Consider the following 22,179-nt stretch of genomic DNA (forward strand, 5'->3'; position numbering starts at 1 on the left):
ACATATAAGATGACTCTCAGGCAAACACATAGATTCTGAAAAACAGAATGGATCAGTGAACGTCTGCCAGGAATATTACAATTCTAAACTTGATCCATCCAATATCTTCAAAATATATAAAGCAAAAATTTTTTAAGGAGAAATACACAAACCATTTTATAGAAAGTGGTGTGATACAGACATGCAATGAATGGAAAACAGTAAACCCAAGCTCATCTTTTGGATGGACACACCCCTCCCCCATTCCAGTTCTGCCTTCACACCTAATCTCAGTGGTCCTTGGAGTGACTGGTGGGCCTGCTCTCTCCTGATGCCAGTTTCAAATCTGCTCTGCAGAGACGTCCTACGCATCCTCCCCACCTCCTTGCCCTGAGGTGATGACTCTGCTCCCACCTGCCTCACCTCACCTCTCCTCAGACATGGCCTTTCTCCTGTCCCTGTGGAGAAGCTATCTGTTCTCTACTTGGGCACTAACTCGATTCCTTCTCACCTAAGGATAACCCCAACAGTTGCCCATTTTCTCTCCAGCATAATAAGCTCCCTTTCTCTAACAAGGTCATTCTCAGCAACATATAAACATGCTTATATTGCTCCATTAAAAAAACAAAACAAGGACAGGCGTGGTGGCTCATGCCTGTAACCCTAACACTGTGGGAGGCTGAGATGGGGGGACTGTTTAAACCCAGGAGTTTGAGACCAGCCTAGGCAACAAAGCAAGATTGCATCTCTATAAAAAAGATTTTTTTAATTAGGCAGGTGTGGTGGTGCACCCCGGTGTTCCCAGCTACTTGGGAGGCTGGGGTGGGAGGATCAGTGGAGCCCAGGAGTTCAAGGCTGCATTGAGCTGAGATCACACCACTGCACTTCAACCTGGGTGACAGAGTGAGACCCTATCTCAAAACAACAGCAACAACAACGAAACAGCTGTCTCCTTTGACCCTACATCCCTCCATTTCTCTGCTTCCTTTTACAGGAAAATCCATGCATGTGGTCTCCAGTTACTCTCCTGTTTTCTCTTCTCTTAATCCTCCTCCTATCAGGCTACCTTACCCATGCTTCCGCCATCACGATTCCACCAAAATGGCCCTTTATGTAGTTACTGACCTCTGCCTTTCTAGATCTGGCTTGGTGAGCCCTTCAGCTGCCTTTGACACTGTGGATTCTCTCCTTGAGAACGTTGTTCAGGTGGCTTCCAATTGCTCTTCCTTTGATCTTGCTGTTTATTCCTCCCTTTCCACCACTAAGTGTTCACGTCTCTGGGCTCAGTCCTTAGACTGCTTGTCTTCTCTACTTATTAGGCATTCTCATCTTATTCATCTTTATCTATACTCTGGTGACTCCCAAATAGAATCTTCAAACTGGACCTATCCCCAGACTCATGTATCCAACTGCCTGCTTGACTTCTCTATTCTGATGTCTAACAAAACATATCAAATTTAACATGTTCCAAACCAAACTCCTGACTTTCCCCCAGATCTACATTTCCTACAGTTTTCCCTATTTCAATGGCAACGCCATCCTCTTCTTCACTCAGACTCCAAGCCATGTTTGGCTCCCTTACTCTTACCCCATATGTAATCTGTTGAGAAATCCTGTTCTATCTTCAAAATATATCCACAGTCTGATACCTCCATTAAAGTCTCTCTCACCCAGATTGTTAAATCCTCCTAACTCATCTCCCAGCTTCCATTTGTGTGCCAATGGAAGGTACACGGAGGTTCTCATTTGGATAGAGAAGCCAGATTAATCCTTTAAAAAAGTATGTCAAGTTGCAGCACTCAAAACTCTCTGATGAGGTCTTCTTGGAGTAAAACCAAGCCTTTAATAATGGCCTCTGATGGGTGGATCACTTGAGTTCAGGAGTTCAAGACCAGCCTGGGCAACGTGGTGAAACTCCCAGCCAGGTGTGGCAGGCCTCTGGTCCCAGCTACTTGGGAGACTGAGGTGGGAGGATTGCTTGAGCCTGGCAGGTGGAGGTTACAGTCAGCCAAAATTGCGCCGCTGCACTCCAGCCTGGGTGAAAGAGTGAGACCCCATCTCAAAAAAAAAAAAAAAAAAAAAGGGCCTCTGAGACCCCTGTGATCTGAGACGCCCCCAGTCTGACTTTGTCTCCCATCCCTCTCCTCTGGTTCATGGCTGCAGCCCGCTGGTGGCTTCCCTCAGCCTTGCGCGTGTCAAGCACTTGCCCATCAGTCAGGTGCTGCTCCCTCTGCCTGGAAATTTCTTCTCCCCAAATCTCTACAGACTTCCTCTCTCCCTCTCTTCAGGTTTCTGCTCACAGGTCACCTGGCCAGGGATGCCCTCCCTGACCACCCTGAATGCAACAGCAACACCGCCCCTGCCTGTGCAGTGGACACGATACTGCTCTTACCCTTTCTGGTTATTTGTTACTGCTCACCTGGTTATTGCTTACCACATTTGGTTATTTGGTATCCCTTCCCATGAGGGGAGGGATTTTGTTTTGTTCACTGCTACATCCCCAGAAGCTACAACAGTACCTGGCATAAGGTAGAACTCAATAAATATTCACTAAGTGGCCGGCCGGGCGTGGTGGCTCACGCCTGTAATCCCAGCACTTTGGGAGGCCGAGGCGGGTGGATCACGAGGTCAGGAGATCGAGACCATCCTGGCTAACACAGTGAAACCCCGTCTCTACTAAAAATACAAAAAATTAGCCGGGCGAGATGGCGGGCGCCTGTAGTCCCAGCTACTCGGGAGGCTGAGGCAGGAGATGGCGTGAACCCCGGGGGGCGGAGCCTGCAGTGAGCCGAGATTGCGCCACTGTACTCCAGCCTGGGCGACAGCGAGACTCTGCCTCAAAAAAAAAAAAAAAAAAAAAAAAAAAAAAATTCACTGAGTGAATGACAGTCAGGACCAAGGTAGAGATAGGGACCTATTATTCCACACTGTCCCGAAGCACCCTGCCATACAGTTGGACAAGATATCAATAAGATCAGAGAGACAAGGGGCCGGGCCTGGTGGCTTACGCCTATAATCCCAGCACTTTGGGAGGCTGCGGCGGGTGGATCACGAGGTCAGGAGATCAAGACCATCCTGGCTAACACAGTGAAACTCCGTCTCTACTAAAATTACAAAAAATTAGCTGGGCGAGGTGGTGGGCACCTGTAGTCCTAGCTACTCGGGAGGCCGAGGCAGGAGAATGGCATGAATCCGGGAGGTGGAGCTTGCAGTGGGCCGAGATCGTGCCACTGCACTCTAGCCTGCGCAACAGAGCAAGACTCCGTCTCAAAAAAAAAAAGATCAGAGAGACAAAATTGGCATTCTTAGCAAACAATATAATCATTTATGATGCAAATCCAAGAGAACCACGTTGGATTCTCTTGGTTGCCGGACACAAGATCAACATACAAGGATCAAACATTTCTACCTACTAGCTGTGACTAATTAGAATATGCATTTTTTTTTTTTTTTTTTTTTTTTTGAGATAGGGTCTCCCTCTGTCACCCAGGCTGGAGCACGGTGGCATGATCTCAGCTCACCGCAACCTCCACCTCCCGGGTTCAAGTGATTCTCCTGCCTCAGCCTCAGAAGTAGCCAAGATTACAGGTGCCCACCATGACACCCAGCTGATTTTTGTATTTTTAGTAGAGATGGAGTTTCACCATGTTGGCCAGGCTGGTCTCGAGCTCCTGACCTCAAATGATCTGCCTACCTCGGCCTTCCAAAGCACTGGGATTATAGGAGTGAGTCACTGCACCCGGCCGCAAATATTTTTTAAATGATCAATTTCACAAAACTCAACAAAAACTACTAGAAAGTACCAAGGAATAAATCTAATAAAAATATGCAGGAGGCCAGATGCAGTGGCTCATGGGTGTAATCCCAGCACTTTGGGAGGTTAAAGCAGGAGGACTGCTTGAGCCCAGGAGTTCAAGACCAGCCTGGACAACACAGTGAGACCCCATCTCTACAAAAAAATCTCAAAGTTAGCTGAGCATGGTGGTACACACCTGTAGCCTCAGCTACTTGGAAAGCTGAGGCAGGAGGATCACCTGAGCCCAGGAGGCTGAGGCTGCAATGAACCAAGATCATGCCATTGTGCTCCAGCCTGGGTGACAGAGTGAGACCTTTTCTCAAAAAATTAAATTAAATGAAAATTAAAATATGAAAGACCTTCATAGAGAAATTACTCAAACTTGGATAGAAGGATATAATAGCATTCTTGAATAAATGGAGTAATAAAGTTGATTTATAGTTAGGAAGATTCAATATTTTAGTTATCAATTCTTCCCCAATTAATCTATAAGCTCACTCTACTTCCAGTTTTCATCCCAACATAATTTTTCTGAGGAATTGATATACAAATTCTATAATTTACATTGGAAGAATGAAGATATAAGAATAGTTTTTCTTTCTGCACAAAAAGGATAAAGACGGAGCACTCACCAGATACCAAGGCATGCTACAAAGCCATGGTAATTAAAAGTTATATTAACAAAGCTGGGCACAGTGGCTCACTCCTGTAATCCCAGCACTTTGGGAGGCTGAGGTGGGTGGATCACTTGAGGTGAGGAATTCCAAACCAGCCTGGCCAACATGGTGAAACCCCATCTCTACTAGAAATACCAAAATTAGCCAGGTGTCAGCTGGGCACAGTGGCTCACACCTGTAATCCCAGGACTTTGGGAGGCCGAGGCAGGCGGATCACTTGAGGTCAGGAATTCCAAACCAGCCTGGCCAACACGGTGAAATCCCATCTCTACTAGAAATACAAAAATTAGCCAGGTGTCAGCCAGGCTCAGTGGCTCACGCCTGTAATCCCAGCACTTTGGGAGGCCAAGGCAGGCGGGTCAACTAAGGTCAAGAGTTTGAGACCAGCTTGGCCAACATGGCGAAACCTCATTTCTACTAAAAATACAAAAAATTAGCCGGGTGTGGTTGCATGCACCTGTAGTCCCAGCTACTCAGGAGGCTGAGGCAGGAGAATCGCTTGAACCCGGGAAGCAGAAGTTGCAGTGAGCTGAGATCATGCCACTGTACTTCAGATGGGGTGCCAGAGCGAGACTCGCCAAAAAAATAAAATTAAATAAACAAATAAATGAAAATAGTTGTATTAACATAGAAGCAGCCAAAAGAGGAACAGAACAGAGCCCAGAAACATACCCCTGCGTAAGTATGGAATCTGCATCACTAAACACTGAAGAAAGAAAGAGACTTCAGGCCAGGCGCGGTGGCTCACGCTTGTAATCCCAGCACTTTGGGAGGCTGAGGCAGGCGGATCACTTGAGGTCAGGAGTAAGAGACCAGCCTGACCAACATGGAGAAACCTCGTCTCTAATAAAAATACAAAAAATTAGCTGGGCATGGTGGCACATGCCTGTAATCCCAGCTACTTGGGAGGCTGAGGCAGGAGAATTGCTTGAACCCGGGAGGTGGAGGTTGTGGTAAGCCGAGATCGCACCACTGCACTCCAGACTGGGTAACAAGAGAGAACTCCATCTCAAAAAAAAAAAAAAACAAAGAACCCTGAAGCATCAGTAGGAAAATGGTCAAAGAGAATGTAGTATATGCCTATGAATTTAACAGAAATGAACTAGATCTCTATGTATCAAAGTAGACAGTGTTCAAGACATAGTGTTCAATATGAAATTGTTCTTTTTACTGCAGCTTAACAGTGGATGTAACTGCTTCTTTGCTGTGGCAGATTGTATTTTCTGAAGGCCCCAACAGTCTCTCCTATCCCTCCTCCTCTTTTAGAGCCTTGATACTTCCCTATGAAGAGGTAGGGTCTAATACTCCCCTCCTTCAACCTGAAGCCCCGCCTTGGGCTTGGGACTTGCTTGTAACCAATCAAATACAGTGGAAGAGTTAGTAGGTGACTTCCAGGGCTAGGTCAGAAAAGGATGCAGCCTCAAGGTTCAACACACACTTGGGCCTGGAGCCACCATGCAGGAAGGCTGCCATGCTGCGAGGGAGCAAAGGCACGTGGGGGGACATACACAGGGGCTGTGGCTGGCAGTCCTGGCCTTTGAGTCATCCTTGTTTAAGTGCCAGGCACACACGTTAACTACCTTTAGGTAATGCCATCCCTCAGATGTCACGTCACCCCCAGCCCCTGAGCCTTCCCATCTGAAGCCCCAGGCTTTATGGAGAAGAAACAAGATGTTCCTGCCACGCTCTTTCTGAACTGCTGACATACAGAATCCATGACCATAATAAAACGGTTGTTTTGTGCCATTAGGTTTGGTGTGACTTGTTATGCCCTTCCTGCTTCTGTGTCTTTGCTCCCTCCATCTGGAATGCCTTTCCTCTCCCGCAGCCTGTAGATATTCTCTGAGGCCCAGCTACGAATGGTATCTCCTTGATGGAGTTCCTCACAGATGTAAGAGGGGTGACCTTAAAACTTGTGGCCATGGCTGGGTGTGGTGGCTCACACCTGTAATCCCAGCATTCTGGGAGGGCGAAGTGGGCAGATCACTTGAGGTCAGGAGTTCGAGACCAGCCTGGCCAACATGGTGAAACCCCATCTCTACTAAAAATACAAAAATTAGCTGGACATGGTGGCACTTGCCTGTAATCCCAGCTACTCAAGAGGCTGAGGCATGAGAATCACTTGAACCCAGGAGGCGGAGGTTGTGGTGAGCCGAAACTGTACCACTGCACTCCAGCCTGGGCAACAGAGTGCGACTCTGTCTCACAAAAACAAAACAAACAAAAAAACAAAAAACTAACTTGTGGCCACAAGTCAGGGCCTTGAGTGGATATACAGAATTTAATCAGAGAGCCTTGCAATTTCAATGAAGAGTATCATTCTTAAGAGACAGGAAGCGTTATTCACAATGGCCAAAAGGTAGATGCAATCCACCTATCCACTGGCAAATGAATAGACACATAAAATGTAGTCTCTACATACAATGGAATATGACTCAGCCTTAACAAGGGAGGGAACTGTGACACATGCTATGGATGAACCTTGACGACATTATGCAAAGTGAAATACGCCAGTCACAGAAGAACAAATGCTGCATGGTTCCACTTACATGAAGTAGCTAGAATAGTCAAACTCAGAGACAAAGTAGAGTGGTGGCTGCCAGTGGCTGGGGGGTAGGAAGGAATGGGGAGTTAGTGTTTAATTGGTACAGATTTCAGCTGGGGAAGACAAAACAAGTTCTAGAGATGGACGGCGGTGATGGTTATACAACAATGTGAATTTAATGCCACAGACTGTAAACTTGGTTGAAATGGTAATTTTCATGTTATATATATTTAACCACAATTCAGAAAAATAAATTATCTGAAAAGAACATTGTCAAGTTTAAAGTTCTTCAGGTTTAGACAAGAGGGCAATGCAAAATCCAATCAAGACAGGCAGCCACCTGGGTGGGTGGGCACTGCTGAGTTCCCTGACCTTGTATTTTGGATAAGGGACATGAGCTATGTGACTCCATCTGTCTGTAAGTTACAGTAACTGATACAGGGCTATGAAAAGGGCTCCCTCTAGAGTTCGTGTTCAACTGCAGGAGTTCTGGTTGCGGTTATCCAGAAACATCATAAAAGACCCCTTCCCTCCCAGGTAGACAGGAAGGTAATACCAATATTGTTTGGTATGACATAATTTCCTTTGCAGGTAAACATCTTCTTGCGCTAGAAATAACTAGAATTAAGTATAGTAAAGGAAAGTTAAAGGGAATCAAACCCACAGAATCACCCTATTGGCATGAAGCAATCTGTGCACCCCGCCCCAGGCTTACTGTCTCAATCTGTGCTACTCAATACAGCAGCTACTAGCCACATGTGGTTAGTAAGCACCTGAAACGTTGCTTGTCTGAATTAAGATGTGCTGTAAGAGTAAAATATACACTAAATTTTAAAAGACTTACTATGAAAAGGAATATAAGATATTGCAATAATTTTATATTGAATATATGGTGAAATACAGCTGACCCTTGAACAACACAGGTTTGAACTGCAAAGATCTACTTATGTATCAATTTTCTTCCCATCTGCCACCCCGAGACAGTGGGACCAACATTCCTCCTCTTCCCCATTCCTCTTCCTCAGTGTACTCAATGTGAAGACAAGGATGAAGACCTTTATGACGATCCACTTCTGCTTAATGAGCAGTAAGTATATTCTCTTCCTTATGATTTTTTCCTTTTGAGACAGGGTCTCACTCTGTCACCCAGGCTGGAATGCAGTGGCCCAATCTTGGCTCACTGCAGCCTTGACCTCCTAGGCTCAAGCGATCCTCCCCGCTTGTCAGCCTCCCAAATAGCTGGAATGACAGGCACATGCCATCATGCCTGGCTAATTTTTATATTTTAGGTAGAGATGGGGGTCTCGCTATGTTGACCAGGCTGGTCTTGAACTCCTGGGCTCAACAAATCCTCTCGCCTCGGCCTCGCAAAGTGCTGGGGTGCTGGGATTACAGGCATGAGCCACCACACCCAGCCTAAAACCACTATTCTAAGAAGGGGTCCATAGAAAGTCTACTTAAAACAAACCCTGCCCACACAAAGCTGCCAGTCAGCTTCTCAGTGCCTCAACTGTTTATCTTAAATTTTTATTAATATATGCTCATAATTTAAAAAAAATAAGTGGAGACACAAGCAACAAAATGGACTTCATCAAAACTAAGAACCTTTGTGCGTCAGCCAGGCGCAGTGGCTCACGCCTGTAATCCCAGCACTTTGGGAGGCCAAGGCAGGCAGATCATGAGGTCAGGAGTTCGAGACCAGCCTGGCCAGCATAGTGAAACCCCATCTCTACTAAAAATACAAAAAATTAGCCAGGCATGGTGGCACACACATGTTAGTCCAGCTACTCAGGAGGCTGAGGCAGGAGAATTGCCTGAACCCAGCAGGCAGAGGTTGCAGTGAGCCGAGATCGCATCACTGCACTCCAGTCTGCGCAACAGAGCGAGACTCTGTCTCAAAAAAAAAAAAAAGAACCTGTGTGCAGCAAAAGTCACCAGGAAGAAAGTGAAAAGACAGTCTCCAGAATGGGAGAAAGTATCTGCAAATCATATATATGATGAGGGTCTAGCACCCAGAATATATAAAGGACTTACAACTCAGTAACAAAAAGACAAACCACCCAATTAAAAAATGGGCGAAGGCCTTGGCCATTTCTTCCAAGAAGACATACAAATGACCAGCAGACACATGAAAAGATGCTCAATGTCATAAGGGAAATACAAATCAAAATGACAATGAGATACTACTTCATAGCCGTTAGGATGGCTAGAATTTTTTTAAAAGACAGAAGATAACAGGTGTTGGTGAAGATAGAAACTGGAACCTTCGTGCTTTGCTGGTAGGAATGTAAAATGGTATAGCTTCTTTGGAAAGCAGTTCAGCCGTTCCTCAAAAAGCTAAACATAGTGTTACTAGATAACTTAGCAATTTCACTCCCCAAAGAATTAAAAACAGGGACTCGAACATGCCAATCTTCATAGCTGCATTACTCACAATAGCCAAAAGGTGGAAACAACCCAAGTGCCCAGCAACAGATGAACAAAATGTGGTATATATTGTACACATAATGGAATACTAGTCAACCATAAAAATGAAGCCATAAAAATGAAAATGCTGTAACATGGATGAACCTTGAAAACATGCCAAACACAAAAGGACAAGGCAAATTCATAGACATAGCAAGTAGAGGATACCAGCGGCTAGGCAGAGAGGGTAATGGGGAATTACTGTTTAATGGGTAGATTCTATGTTTTAGATGAAAGTTTTGGAAATAGATGGTTGTGATGGTAGCGCAATATTGTGAATGTAATTAATGCCACTGAATTGCACACTTAAAAACAGTTAAAAGGTAAATTTTATGTTATATGTATTTTACAACAAAAAGAAAACAAAAATAGAAGTTTGACCTAGCATTTCTACTCCAAAAGAAGGGAATAGACATCCATACAAAAACTTGTACCTGAATATTCTAGCAGTATTATTCATAATAGCCAAAAAGTACAAACAACCCAAATGTCCATCAACAGAAGAATGGATAAATAAAATGTAGTGTGAAATGAAATATTATTCAGCAACAAAACGGAATGAAATACTGGCATATGCTACAACATGGATGAACCTCAAAAACATGCCAAGTGAAAGCCAGACACAAAAGGCCATATATGGGGCCGGGTGCAGTGGCTCACGCCTGTAATCCCAGCACTTTGGGAGGCTGAGGTGGGCAGATCATGAGGTCAGGAGATTGAGACCATCCAGGCTAACATGGTGAAACCCCGTCTCTACCAAAAATACAAAAAATTACCCGGGCATGGTGGCAGGTGCCTGTAGTTCCAGCTACTGGGGAGGCTGAGGCAGGAGAATGGCGTGAACCTAGGAGGCGGAGCTTGCAGTGAGCCAAGACTGTGCCACTGCACTCCAGCCTGGAAGAAGAGCGAGACTGTCTCAAAAAAAAAAAAAAAAAAAAAAAAAAAAAAAGGCCTTATATGGTATGATTCTGTTTATATAAAATGTCCAGAATAGGCAAATCCAGAGACAGAAAGATTAGAGGTTGCATAAGGCTGTGGGAGCGGCTCCTAATGAGTAGAGAGCATCTTTTTGGGGCAATGAACATGTTCTTAAAATAAACAGTAGTGATGGTTGCACCACACTGTGAATACACTAAGTGCCATTGTGAGTTTACTAAATGTGTATTTTAAAAGGGTGAATTTTGTGGTATGTGAATTATATCTCAGTAAAGCCATTACAGGGCAGAAGAAAAAGAGAAAAGAAAAAACCTTTCAGAAAGTCCAACAAAAAGACATGAGGAAGAAAAAGTGAGAGCCTGAGGATCCACCCAGCAGGTACAGCAACTGACAGAAATTCCAGAGCCAGATAACAGAAAAAAGAGAAGTGAGAAAATTACTTTTAAAAATTAATACAAGGTGGCCAGGCACGGTGGCTCATGCCTGTAATCTCAGCATTCTTGGAGGCCGAGCCAGGCGGATTATCTGAGGTCAGGAGTTCGAGACCAGCCTGGCCAACACAGTGAAACCCCATCTCTACTAAAAATACAAAAAATTAGCTGGGCATGGTGGCGCACACCTGTAATTCCAGCTACTCGGGAGGCTGAGGCAGGAGAATCACTTGAACCCAGGAGGCAGAGGTTGCAGTTAGCTGAGATCACACCACTGCACTCCAGCCTGGGTGACAGAGCGAGACTCTGTCTCAAAAAAATAAAAATAAAAAAAATGATGGCGCCTTTAAGATTCTGAGGGAAAATTATTTTTAACTTCATTTTTATATTTATACAGAAATTGTTGGCCGGGCGCGGTGGCTCAAGCCTGTAATCCCAGCACTTTGGGAGGCCAACCCAAGAGGATGGCTTGAGCCCAGGAGTTTGAGACCAGCCTAGGCAACACAGGGAGACCTTGTCCCTACAAAAAAATTTAAAAATTAGCTGGGCATGGTGGCACTCTGTGGTAGTCCTTTGCTACTCAGGAAGCTGAGGTGAGAGAATAACTTCGGCCCAGGAGTTTGAGGCTGCAGTGAGCTATGCTTATGCCACTGCACTTCCGACCTGGATGACAGAGTGAGGACATGTCTCTTAAAAAATTTTTTTTAAATTTAGCAAATGGAGTGTATTTTTTAAATGTGGCAACAGGGCAAACAATTCGTTTTAGGAAAAACAAAATGTAAAAAGAAGAAAATGCAATAATAATATACTGTTAGGTTCTGCAATAAACAATATTTACATACTCATAGTAAACAGAAACACTGATTACTATTTAACCATAAACTGTGATGTATACAGAGGGTGGGAAAAAGGGAGATAGAGGTTGTGTGAGAGCTAAACACTCATCTATGCCAATGGTAACAGGAAATTAATAGAAATGATGATTAATTTTAAAGAGGAAATATAATCAGTCACATTTTTAAAAAGATATATGAAGACAAATACCAGAATATACAGCTAGTAAAAACTGAAAGCAGGGAAAGGCCCAGGTAGGGCGGTGGGCTGGATGTTTTCTCTTAGAAGCCTTTTAATGCTCTCTGATCCTTGTCTCTGTTTTGATTTTTAGAAATACTATTATTGTAAAAAGTTACTAGGTACTTTCCTCACAACAGTTCCTCTGCACTAGTGGGTGTGACATCAAAGCTGGCAACTGGCCTAGAGGACAGTGAAAACAATGACTCTGATGAGCCTTCTGCATCATCAAAGGCTGCTGTCCTCAGGGCCTCCACCATCATGTATGGGATGCGGGTCAACACCATTTGGACACTCTGAAGACCTGTCCTTCCTGAGTGTGGAGGAATAGCTCAATGGGAACCAGAGCCTCAGGTGAACCAGGTGGGTGCAGGTCAACAGCCTGGAGCTTCCCAGGACCTGCCTTCCACCACCCAATCCCTCTCCAACCACCTGTGAATCTAGGCTCCCTATACGTGTCTAGCACTTTCTTGAACTAATTTCTCAAGAGAATTTTTGGAAATTGGCATGATATAGGTAGAAACTTAAGTGGAAAATAAAAGCATAACTTCTTCACACCCTGTTGAGACCCAGTTGGATCCCTGGTGCTTGGCACACAGGAAGCACTCAGTAAGAAGCTGTTGGCTGAGTGTGGTGGCTCACGCCTGTAATCCCAGCACTCTGGGAGGCATAGGCAGGTGGATCACCTGAGGTCAGGAGTTCGAGACCAGCCTGGCCAATATGGTGAAACCCCGTCTCTACTAAAAATACAAAAATCAGCCAGGTGTGGTGGCACGTGCCTGTAGTCCCAGCTATTCAGGAGGCTGAGGCAGGAGAATTGCTTGAACTTGGAAGGCAGAGGTTGCAGTGAGCTGATATCGTGCCACTGCACTCCAGCCTGGGTGACAAAGCGAGACTCTGTCTCCAAAAAAAAAGGAAGTTGTTGAAGGCATAATTAGGCTCCCACTTTTCTCTGTGTCTGACAGGTCATCAGGCCCTTTACATGCACGACACATTCAATCCTTACAACATGCTCACATAGTGAGCAGAGGATTATCTCCATTTTACAGATGAGGAAATGGGGGCTCAGAGTAACCTGACCAAGGGTTACTTCACTAGTAAGGGAGGAGTTGGGATTCAAACCCAGGTGTGGGTGACCTAACAGCCTGCACAACAAACAGCTATCACCAGCAACCCTTTCTGGAAAGAGGTTTGGTTAAATAGGTGGGTGGATGGAAGAATGCGAAGAAAGTAAGAAGGGATCTCAAAAACTAGCCCAAGAAGAGAACCTAAGAGACCCCCACTCAGAAGTTCGGAAGCTGCTGGCCACCAGCTGGAACTAGCTGCCAACACCTTCTACCCCTGCCCAAGGACCATCCATGTGGCACCCACCTTCTTCAGAGAGGTTGTTCTCTTTGGTCTCCTTGTCCATCTGGCAGCACCAGCCTTCCAGCCGCTCCGTTTCTGCCTGCAGTAGCTTTAGGAACCAGTAGCCATCTCGGCGGCAGGCCCCTGGCTGTGCCGGCTCTGCTGGGGAGCTGGAGGAGGTCTCGAGCCAGGGGTCGGGCGGGGGCAGCGAGGATGCCTCTAGGGCAGGGTCGCTGTTGTCTCCATAGGAGAGGTTGCGCTTGATCTGGGCAATCTTGGGGGCCTGCCGGGGACCGGCATCGATGCTGATGGAGTTGGGGTGAGGGGTACAGTCCGGAAGGCTCCTCTCAGATGACTTACAGCTCGAGTCATTGGCATCCTGGGTATCCGAGTCTGTGTCCCGTCGGGAGGACATACTGTGAGACGGGACGCTGCTTCTGTGGGTAGGGGGTGGATGGGGTGGGGACAGGAAGGAGTGAGTCACCAAGAGGGCCAGAGACCAGAGGCCGCCTTGACCCGGACACACGGGAGACAGAGAAACGGATGCATCATCTGCTCACCATGCGCCTGAAGCGGGTCCCACAGCCCCCATCTCATTCTCGGCTCAGCCCTTGCCCCATCCCGCCCAAGCCCACACGCACACACACACGAGGACAAGGTCATAAGGTTGCCTGTTTACTGCAGTGGGGCCAGGAAGACCACCAGCATCAGGGCAGCTGAGGCCATGTCCTGGCCCAGCCGTGGCCCCCGTGGGTGACTGGTCTCACAGAGCAAGTGCTCATCTGTCCACCCGCCTGCCCCTGCCCAGCCTCCCATGCCTGGGCCACCACCCACAACCCAAACCCAGCTTGGTTATTAGAAATCCAGCAAGGGGAAGTGGGTCAGGGAGAGCAGGAGAGGTGAGAGCGGAGGGAGGGAGAGGAGAGGGGAGAAGCAGCCGCCACCTCTGTCCGACTTACCGCCAGTCGTCCTCTACCTGAACCCCGATGGACTGGAATTTGGTAGCGGGACTGGGCTCCTCTTTTGGCACTGGCTGAATGCAGTCAACCTTATTGAAGGACAACGACAGCAACGGCACGGAGACAAAGACAAAAATAAAAAACAAACACCACACTTGCTGCTGAAATTCACATTAGTGGGACGACGCAAACGGACGTGTGGACAGACAAACACGAGGCATGCGGACACTGCACGTGGGCCCGAGGCCGGACCAGGTTAAGCCGGGCACTGCTCATTCGCGCGGAGGCGGGCAGGCGGGCGGGCGGGCAGGTGGGCGGGAGGTGGGATGGGGTGGAGATGACTGGCTTTCCCTACTCTGAGGAGGGTGCCATCACATCGATCGCTTTGGGTCCGTTGTCCTCCGAGAGGTGGGAACCGTTCCTTCTAGTCCTCTCCTTCACACGCATCAGAGAGAAAAAAAAAAAAGGACGACGAAAGAGAAAGAAAACACACACACACACACAAAGCCACAGCCGTTATCTGGTGTAGTTGAAGCTGGCGGCTGTCTTGAGGCAAAGATCACTCCCTGAACCCTGTGGCGGAAGCCTGGAGGGCAGGCCAGAGGCGCCTGCACTAAGGGCAAACCCTGGACAGCAGTTCTAGATTCAGAAACTGCCACCCACAGGAGCCACCGAAGTCCCTGGACATTATTCACACTTGGCTGAGGTTACCTTTAGCACTGGGTGGCCCTGGGGAGCAGTAGGAAGGACTGGGGTCAGGGCCAAGTGGAAAGCTGTCACTCCCTCCACTCCTGTGAAGTGGAACAGGACAACAGTGATGCCCTGCACCTGCCTTTCTTCTCTGGGACAAAGGTCCCGGGCCATGAGGCAGCCAGGCCAGCTTTCCTATCATCGCTCAAGAATGAGGGAGAACCCACACTCAATCTAGGGCATGAGGCACCAAGGGTTCAGGGCATCCTCAGAAACTGGGGACTCATCAGTCTCTTGGCCTTGTGGAGAGAAGTAGGGGCCAGGGAAGCTTTCTGGGACAGGAATGCAGCCACATTTCCCCTCGGCAAAAGCCGGCTCAAGGAATGCAGCATCACCGGATCTCCAAGGAGCTGCAATGAGAGCAAGAATGGGGCTGGGGTGAATCCAGGGAAAGGGACGCGCAGGACAGGCCTAAGAGAGTCCTTATCCCGGTGTCATTTTCTGGGTGAAAGGAATCAAGGGTAGTCCTAACTCTTAGGTTTTCCAGGAAGATAAGAGCCCCAGCAAGAGTGTGGGGCTGCCCAAAGATATGGGTGGTCAGGACCAAGGGTTGAAGATTAGGCTACCCTCTGTGTTTCTAAGAATACCACCTGTGCAGGGCAGGGACTGGACACTTAAGAAGCCCAGAAAACAGACGGCAGAGTCTCCTGGCCAACTCCCTCTCTGTTTATACGTGGGGAAGTGGAAGCCTAGAGCTGCCTCTTGGAGGAAACAAATCCAGGCAACTGCAAGAAATTGCTCAGTGAGCCTTCTCTGTTCCATTCAAGCTCCACTTTGTGTCCCACGCTCCTGCATTCCAGTGCTTTGTTATCAGCTGGGCCACATCCAATTGCTCAGGGGTGGCTGGAGGAGTCCCCTGCAGCCTGTGCCACAACACACAACGCCTCGTCCTCCCTGACTCACCCCCGGGCTTGGGGGGGCCCTGTCTCCCCCCTCACCCTCACCCACTGTAGCTGCCCCTCCCTCATGGCTCTGAACGTGCCCTAGTTTGGTCTGCAGGTCCAGCCAGGGCAGGGAGAGTCCACTTAATCTGGATTTAGAGAAACTCTTAAAAACTACAAGGCAGGGCCCAAGTTTCCCCAGCTCAGCAAACAAGACAGATTATTGACATCGGGTGCATGCAGGAGTGCAATGAAGCAGTGGAGGGGAAGCTTGCACACCTGCCCTGCTGACTTTGACCACCTAGCCCTGGGGAACCATCGCCTGGACCCTATCCCATGGAGGGAGGCACTGAGACCAGCATCACCCTTCTCAATGACATGGGCCTGGTACCTCAAGCCACCTACCTGTCCCCAAGGCCCGAGAGGGCTCTGGGCAAAGTTCCCCTCGAGCAACCCCCATGGCTCAAGGGCCCTGGGTCCTGGGCCCCTGGCCCATCAGCGTCTATGCTCCATGCTGCTCCTGCCGCCAAGCGGGGCTATGGCCTCCGCACCCGAGCTGACCTTGGATTAGAGAACTGTTAGGCCAGTCCCGCCTCCCACGGGTCAGCTGGCAGGGCAAAGGGTGGAGTGGACAGACAGACAGTGGACAGGCAAACAGTGGACAGGAGATGGCTGGCTGAGTGTAACTACATTCACTGGGACAACCCACTGGAGGAGCAGAAACACATGCCCGCAGCTGCTGACCAGCAGCACATGTAGGCAGATACCAGCGAGGCGTGGTTATGGGTGGAATTCGGTTTGGCCACTTGGGGCTGATCCCCCAAAATAGAGACAAACCACCTTTTCCCAGGAGACCTAGTGGGCCTCCACCAGATGTAATTACACGCAGGCAGGTGCACGGAGTGGGCTGAGGACACAGAGTGCAAAAGGAGCCCCTACTTGTATTCCTATTGATGACAGTTTCCTTTTGGGGGCGGCCTCGGGGTGGGACTCAGAGCTGGTCAGCGTCCCTTGTTCACTTTTCAGAGCTGCATGTTTTGGGGGTGGCTCTGGGGCCTCAGGGGCTGGGGCGACTCCGCCCCGTGTCACGCTGGGCGGTCGGGTACTGCTGTCCAGGCTGTCCGACGAGTTGCTCAGGCCCGACTGGCTAGTCACCTCGCTCTTGTGGTCCTGGCTGTCCAGGTAGGTGTCCTGGGCAGACTCAGTACTGCTCTGGACTGTGACTGAGATGAACGGCTTTGAAGTGGTGCGTGGAGGGACCGGTGGCGGGGTCTTCTTATACGCCACTAGGCATGATGAACCTGCAGATGGATGAGAGAAGGGCAGGGGAGAGGTGAGATGGTGAAGCCCCCAACCTTCTCAAGCCCCTTCCAATGCAGAAGCCCTGCCTGACTTGGCCCTAGCTCTGGCCTTAGCCATTCCATCAGCAAGGATTTCTGGAGCAGGGAGAATGAGGGTCAAGGCAGCAACAACCAAGACAGACACACACAGGCCCTACCCACCCTCATTTGAGACAAAGTCTTGAGGGGATGCCACCACTGGCCAAAGATATCCCCCACATCAGTCACACACAAACCTTATTATCCAGCAGGGGCATGTACTAGGTGAAGTGCATGGGGCCACAAGGCTGTGACAGACCCTGACCCGTGCCGTGGGGAGGTGGTGACAACACAGCAGATGCCAAAACAGCTAAGGAATGGTTAACCTTGCTATCTTCAAGGTCATTGAGAGACTCAGTGCTTCTCCTGGTCTTTTCCTTCCACACCACCTTCCCTCTCCCCATTCCCTCTGCTTGGATGCCCCCTCTCCACCTGGTCAAAAATGAACACCTCCGGCCGGGCGCGGTAGCTCACGCCTGTAGTCCCAGCACTTTGGGAGGCCGAGGTGGGCAGATCACCTGAGGTCAGGAGTTCGAGACCAGCCTGACCAACATGGAGAAACCTCATCTCTACCAAAAATACAAAATTAGCTGGGCGTGGTGGCGCATGCCTGTAATCCCAGCTACTCGGAAGGCTGAGGCAGGAGAACTGCTTGAACCTGGGAGGTGGAGGTTGCAGTGAGCCGAGGTTGCACCATTGCACTCCAGCCTGGGGAACAACAGCAAAACTCCATCTCAAAACAAACACATGAACAAATAAAAAAACACACATCCTTCAGGGTCCAGCTAACCCCCTTCCCTATCTTGCCATTCCCACCCCCACCCACTTCCTCGTTATGTGAAACCTCGTACACTGGTCTGCCTCCCTGTTCTCCACTGGTCCAACTCCCTGTTCTCCACTGAGATTCCCAGAGCCAGGACCTGCCACGGGTAGGAACCTGAACCATCTCTGAATCTTACCCCAATCCCAGCCAGGGGCTGACCCACAGCAGGGGCCCAGAACACCAAAGGCCCACTGCTTGCTTCTCAGACAATGAGAACTCTGTTGGCAATAAAAAGTGCTTTTCCAACAGTTGCTATTTGCTGGGAGGGTGAGGTTGGATCTAGTGCCTTTCTCAGCATCTTAACTCCAACTGCCTGTTGCCCGGTGAGGACTGAAACAAGCCCCTACCCTGGTCTGGGCCCACGAGCCAGATAAACCCTGCCTTCAAGGGGCTACAATCATGGTGACGGTGACAGCCCAGAGGCAACTCACAAAACAAGGCCCAGTATCACAGGAGCTGTGGACAAAGGACTGTAGAAACCATCCATCTGCCACTATGAGATACCATCACATAACCTATCAGAATGGCTAAAAAGTGACAACATCAAATGCTATTGAGAATGTGGAGAAACAGTGATACTACTGTCATGGAAAACACATTGGCATTTTCTTATAAAAATAAACATGCAGCTGGGCATGGTGGTACACGCCTGTAATCCTAGCTACTCAGGAGGCTGAGGCAGGAGAATTGCTTAAACCTGGGAGGCGGAGGTTGCAGTGAGCCGAGATCACGCCATTGCACTCCAGCCTAGGCAATAAGAGCAAAACTCCGTCTCAAAAAAAGAAAAAAACAAATAAACAAAAACCACTTTTTTACCTTTGGTAGAGATGGGGTCTCACTATGTTGCCCAGGTTAGTCTCAAACTTCTGAACTCAAGGGATCCTCCTGCCTCAGTCTCCCAAAATGCTGGGATTATAGGTGTGAGCCACTGTGCCTGGCCTACAACATTCTTGAAATGACCTAGAGAACATATTAGTAGTTGCTAGGGGCTAGGGCAGAGGAGGTCACTAGGGAGAGGGTGAAGGGGAGAGCAAGGAGGGAAGTAGGTGTGGCTATAAAAGGGTAACAAGAGGGACCCTTGTATGAAGTGATGGAATAGTTCTGTATTGAGTGTGGGCATGGTTACATGAATGTATGCATGTGATAAAATTGCACAGCACTAACACACACACAAGTGAACACAAGTGGAACTGGGGAAATCTGAATAAGATGGGTAGATTGTATCTGTTGATATTCTGGATGTGAGAATGTATTAGTTTTGCAAGATCTTACTATTGAGGGAAATCGAGTAAGGGGTATGAAGAATCCCTTTGTATTATTTTTTACAACTGCATGTGAATCTACAATTATCTAAAAATAAAAATTTAATTTAAAATAATCCATTTGTTCATCCAATAGACATCTATGAAGCCAAGGCCTTCTAGTGGATTCCAGAAAAGCCAGGAGCCCTCATCAGCAGAGAAACAGCTCTGCAGTGAGTTCTTTGAAAGTAACACATGCCACGATGTTAAGCCCAGGGAACTGGATGCTGTGCCTTGTGCCCAGCCTAGTCCAGAGGCGACAAAGTGCTCTGAGTTCCAAGCCAGGGGCACTCACTTCCTACTCGTCTGTTTGAAATGTCCCAGTCCTGCTCAGGCCTTGAGAAAACTCAGAGATCCCCCAGACAGACACCTGCATCTCTGGTTACCAACCTAAGAGCAGTGTGCAGGCAGAAGGACAGCTACCTCTCTGGGCCAAAAGAAAGGCAGCAGGTAGGCAGGAGGCAGGGCTCAGGTCGAAAGGAGGATGGCCCTCCAACACATCATCCTGCGAGAGGAGGGACACGCCTGCTCAGCGAAGAGGAGCGCCTGCGTTCAGCTGGCCATAAGGCACAGGCTGTGGACCGAAAGCTGGGTCATTTACTAAGCTGTGCTCAGCAGCTTTGCAGCTTTGTAACGTAAGCCTCGGTGCCTGTGAGGTGGAGATCATGACTATGCCCACTTTGCAGGTGGGGCACGTGAAGCTCAGGAAGGTTAGACAACTTGCTCAAAGTTGCAGGAGTAAGCAGCAGCCGCATCTGCTCCACAGCACAGCCACCTCACTCTGCTCTCCAGGCCTTGGGCCCCTCCTCGCTGGGCTGGGCTGGGCTGCAGGTGTTTGGGGCCTTTACTCATCACCACACCCCTACAGCATCCTGCTGGGCCCTGGGACCAGTCTGCAGGGGCACAACAAACCAAAATCTGACTGTGGGAGTGGAAAGGGCCTCGACTGAGGCAGAGGCCTGGCTTCCAGTCTCCTGCTTGCCCTCTGGGCTTCTCAGTACTCTCCTCTGTTCCGGAAGCCGGGGCGGGAGGGATTCTCACTGGGTCACAGCATACTGTATTCACACAGCCCTTGACAAACTCAAAGCACTGCCCCATTCATCCTCTCCCTCAGGGATGGGTGTGGAGCCTCCCATCACTGTGATTGCAGGGAAGATCCCCTCTGTGAATGCCTTCTCCACTGATGCCTGAAATCCTGAAATTCTCTAGTTTCAAAGTCATTTCGGTGGTAAGGGTCCAGAAGCCAGGGGGCAGTGTGGAACCAGACTAGCCGGAGTTCAGGTCCCAGCTCTGTCACTGACCTGTTGTATGGCCCCAGTTTCCTCCTTGTAAAACGGGCGTGATTAGGTAGGTTGCATTGCATAAGCTAAGGCTGGGCCAGGCCTAGGCTTGGCATCACTCCTCATTTCTGGTACAGACACAACTGGGCCTCTGGGTAGGGTGGGGGTGGGGGGCGAGCCAAATTTCTACCACTCCCCAGCGACTGGCAGGGAGTCTGGGCTAGTTCTCTGACTGGCCCAGGGACAGTTTCTATCAAGACCTGGACGTTTGTTTAGAGCAGCTCTTGAAATCTATGGCCACGAGTGCCCAGAAGAGACAGGACTAACTCATTGAGGATTTCAGGAAAGGAATGGATCTGTTTGACCTAAAGTCCCAAACAAATGGGTTTTTTTGCCCTAGATCAGAAAACAGAAGCCAACCTCAATTTGCTCAAAATGTTTAAGGGAGTATATCTCCCTTAGGAGGGCAGCAGTTAGTATGGGGGAGCAAGAACTGGGCACTAAGCCTAGCTTAGGCTGTGTGACACCTGAGTCCTTGTTCCCACCTGTGGGGTAGGGATGACACTGTCCATGAAGAGTGTGCATGCAGCATTCACGAGGGTCTGGTGGGGAAGAGGCACACCTTCTTCCCAATGGAAGACAACAGGACTGCCCACAGCCAGGGTCTGGACAAAGGACTGACCCTCCAGCCTCTCTCTCAGAGCTGCTGGCCCAGAGTTCTACTAAGCACCCTCAGAGACCCTGAGCCCTGGGCCTAGGCAGCCAGTCATCAGAGGGAAAGTGGCCCAGCCAGAAAGCAAGTCCAGGCCTGATTCGATAAGAGGAAAGTGAGCTTATCTTGGATCCTCTGTGTCTCCTGAGGCACACACAGGCCACAGCCAGATAAGTGGTGTTGACTAGCATACAAGATTTTGGGGCTTCAGGGGCTTCCTGGGGGACAGGCAACCCTCAGCTCTGAGTATTGCCCCCCTGGAGCAGGGAGATGGGACCTCACCTTGTACAGGAGAGCTCTCATTTCAAGTGTGTGAATGCAGGTAATATAGTGAGGAAATACCTCACCCCCACCTCTTTCCAATACCTCACCCCGGCCACTTCCTCCCCTGCTGGGGCCTTCACACATACTGTTCTTCTGCCTGGAAGGCTTCCCTAGGCTACCCACAAGTTTCAGAATTTCTTCCTCTGAGAGCCTCCCCTGACTGCCGCCTCTTCTTCCACCTGGGAATCTCCATCAGAGCACTGACCACATCAGTCCACAGGCTTGGAGGAGTCACCTGACAGCTACAGGCCCGGGGCAATTGAGGGAACTCTGTCCTGACAAATCATGCCACATGCTAGGATTGGGGTTATGCCTCAAGCACAAAGGCTCTCAATGATTTGTTGAAAGAGAAAATAAACCTCATTATCACTACAAAAACCCTCAGTTGCCAAAAAACCTTTGCTATAGCAAAGGCTCCCAACACTTTAGTATCCAAGCTTCTAGGGCCCCTCCCAAACCTGAGCCCTTTTTACTTGGTCCCTGCCCATCCATCTCGGCAGCTTCATCTCATGCCCCTCCTGC

General features: G+C 48.9%; 1 protein-coding gene across 14 annotated transcripts in view; it reads right to left on the reverse strand.

Annotated features, from left to right (window-relative positions):
* The window catches only part of DLGAP4 (DLG associated protein 4), a 223,385-nt gene that overhangs the window by 11,114 nt on the left and 190,092 nt on the right, over nt 1-22,179 (reverse strand). For 7 of the 14 annotated variants that reach the window (XM_055265146.2, XM_055265140.2, XM_055265141.2 and 4 more), the window contains 3 exons: nt 16,778-17,139; nt 14,208-14,296; nt 13,273-13,685 (listed from right to left, as the gene is read on the reverse strand). In XM_055265146.2, the coding sequence (XP_055121121.1) occupies nt 13,273-13,685; nt 14,208-14,296; nt 16,778-17,139 (864 nt within the window). Of the gene's footprint in view, nt 1-13,272; nt 13,686-14,207; nt 14,297-14,562; nt 14,643-16,243; nt 16,699-16,777; nt 17,140-22,179 lie in introns of those variants that run through there. The other 7 variants (XM_055265145.2, XM_055265151.2, XM_063633693.1 and 4 more) reach the window with 5 other exon arrangements.

This window comes from Symphalangus syndactylus, chromosome 24, assembly GCF_028878055.3.
Source record: "Symphalangus syndactylus isolate Jambi chromosome 24, NHGRI_mSymSyn1-v2.1_pri, whole genome shotgun sequence".
NCBI lineage: Eukaryota > Metazoa > Chordata > Mammalia > Primates > Hylobatidae > Symphalangus > Symphalangus syndactylus.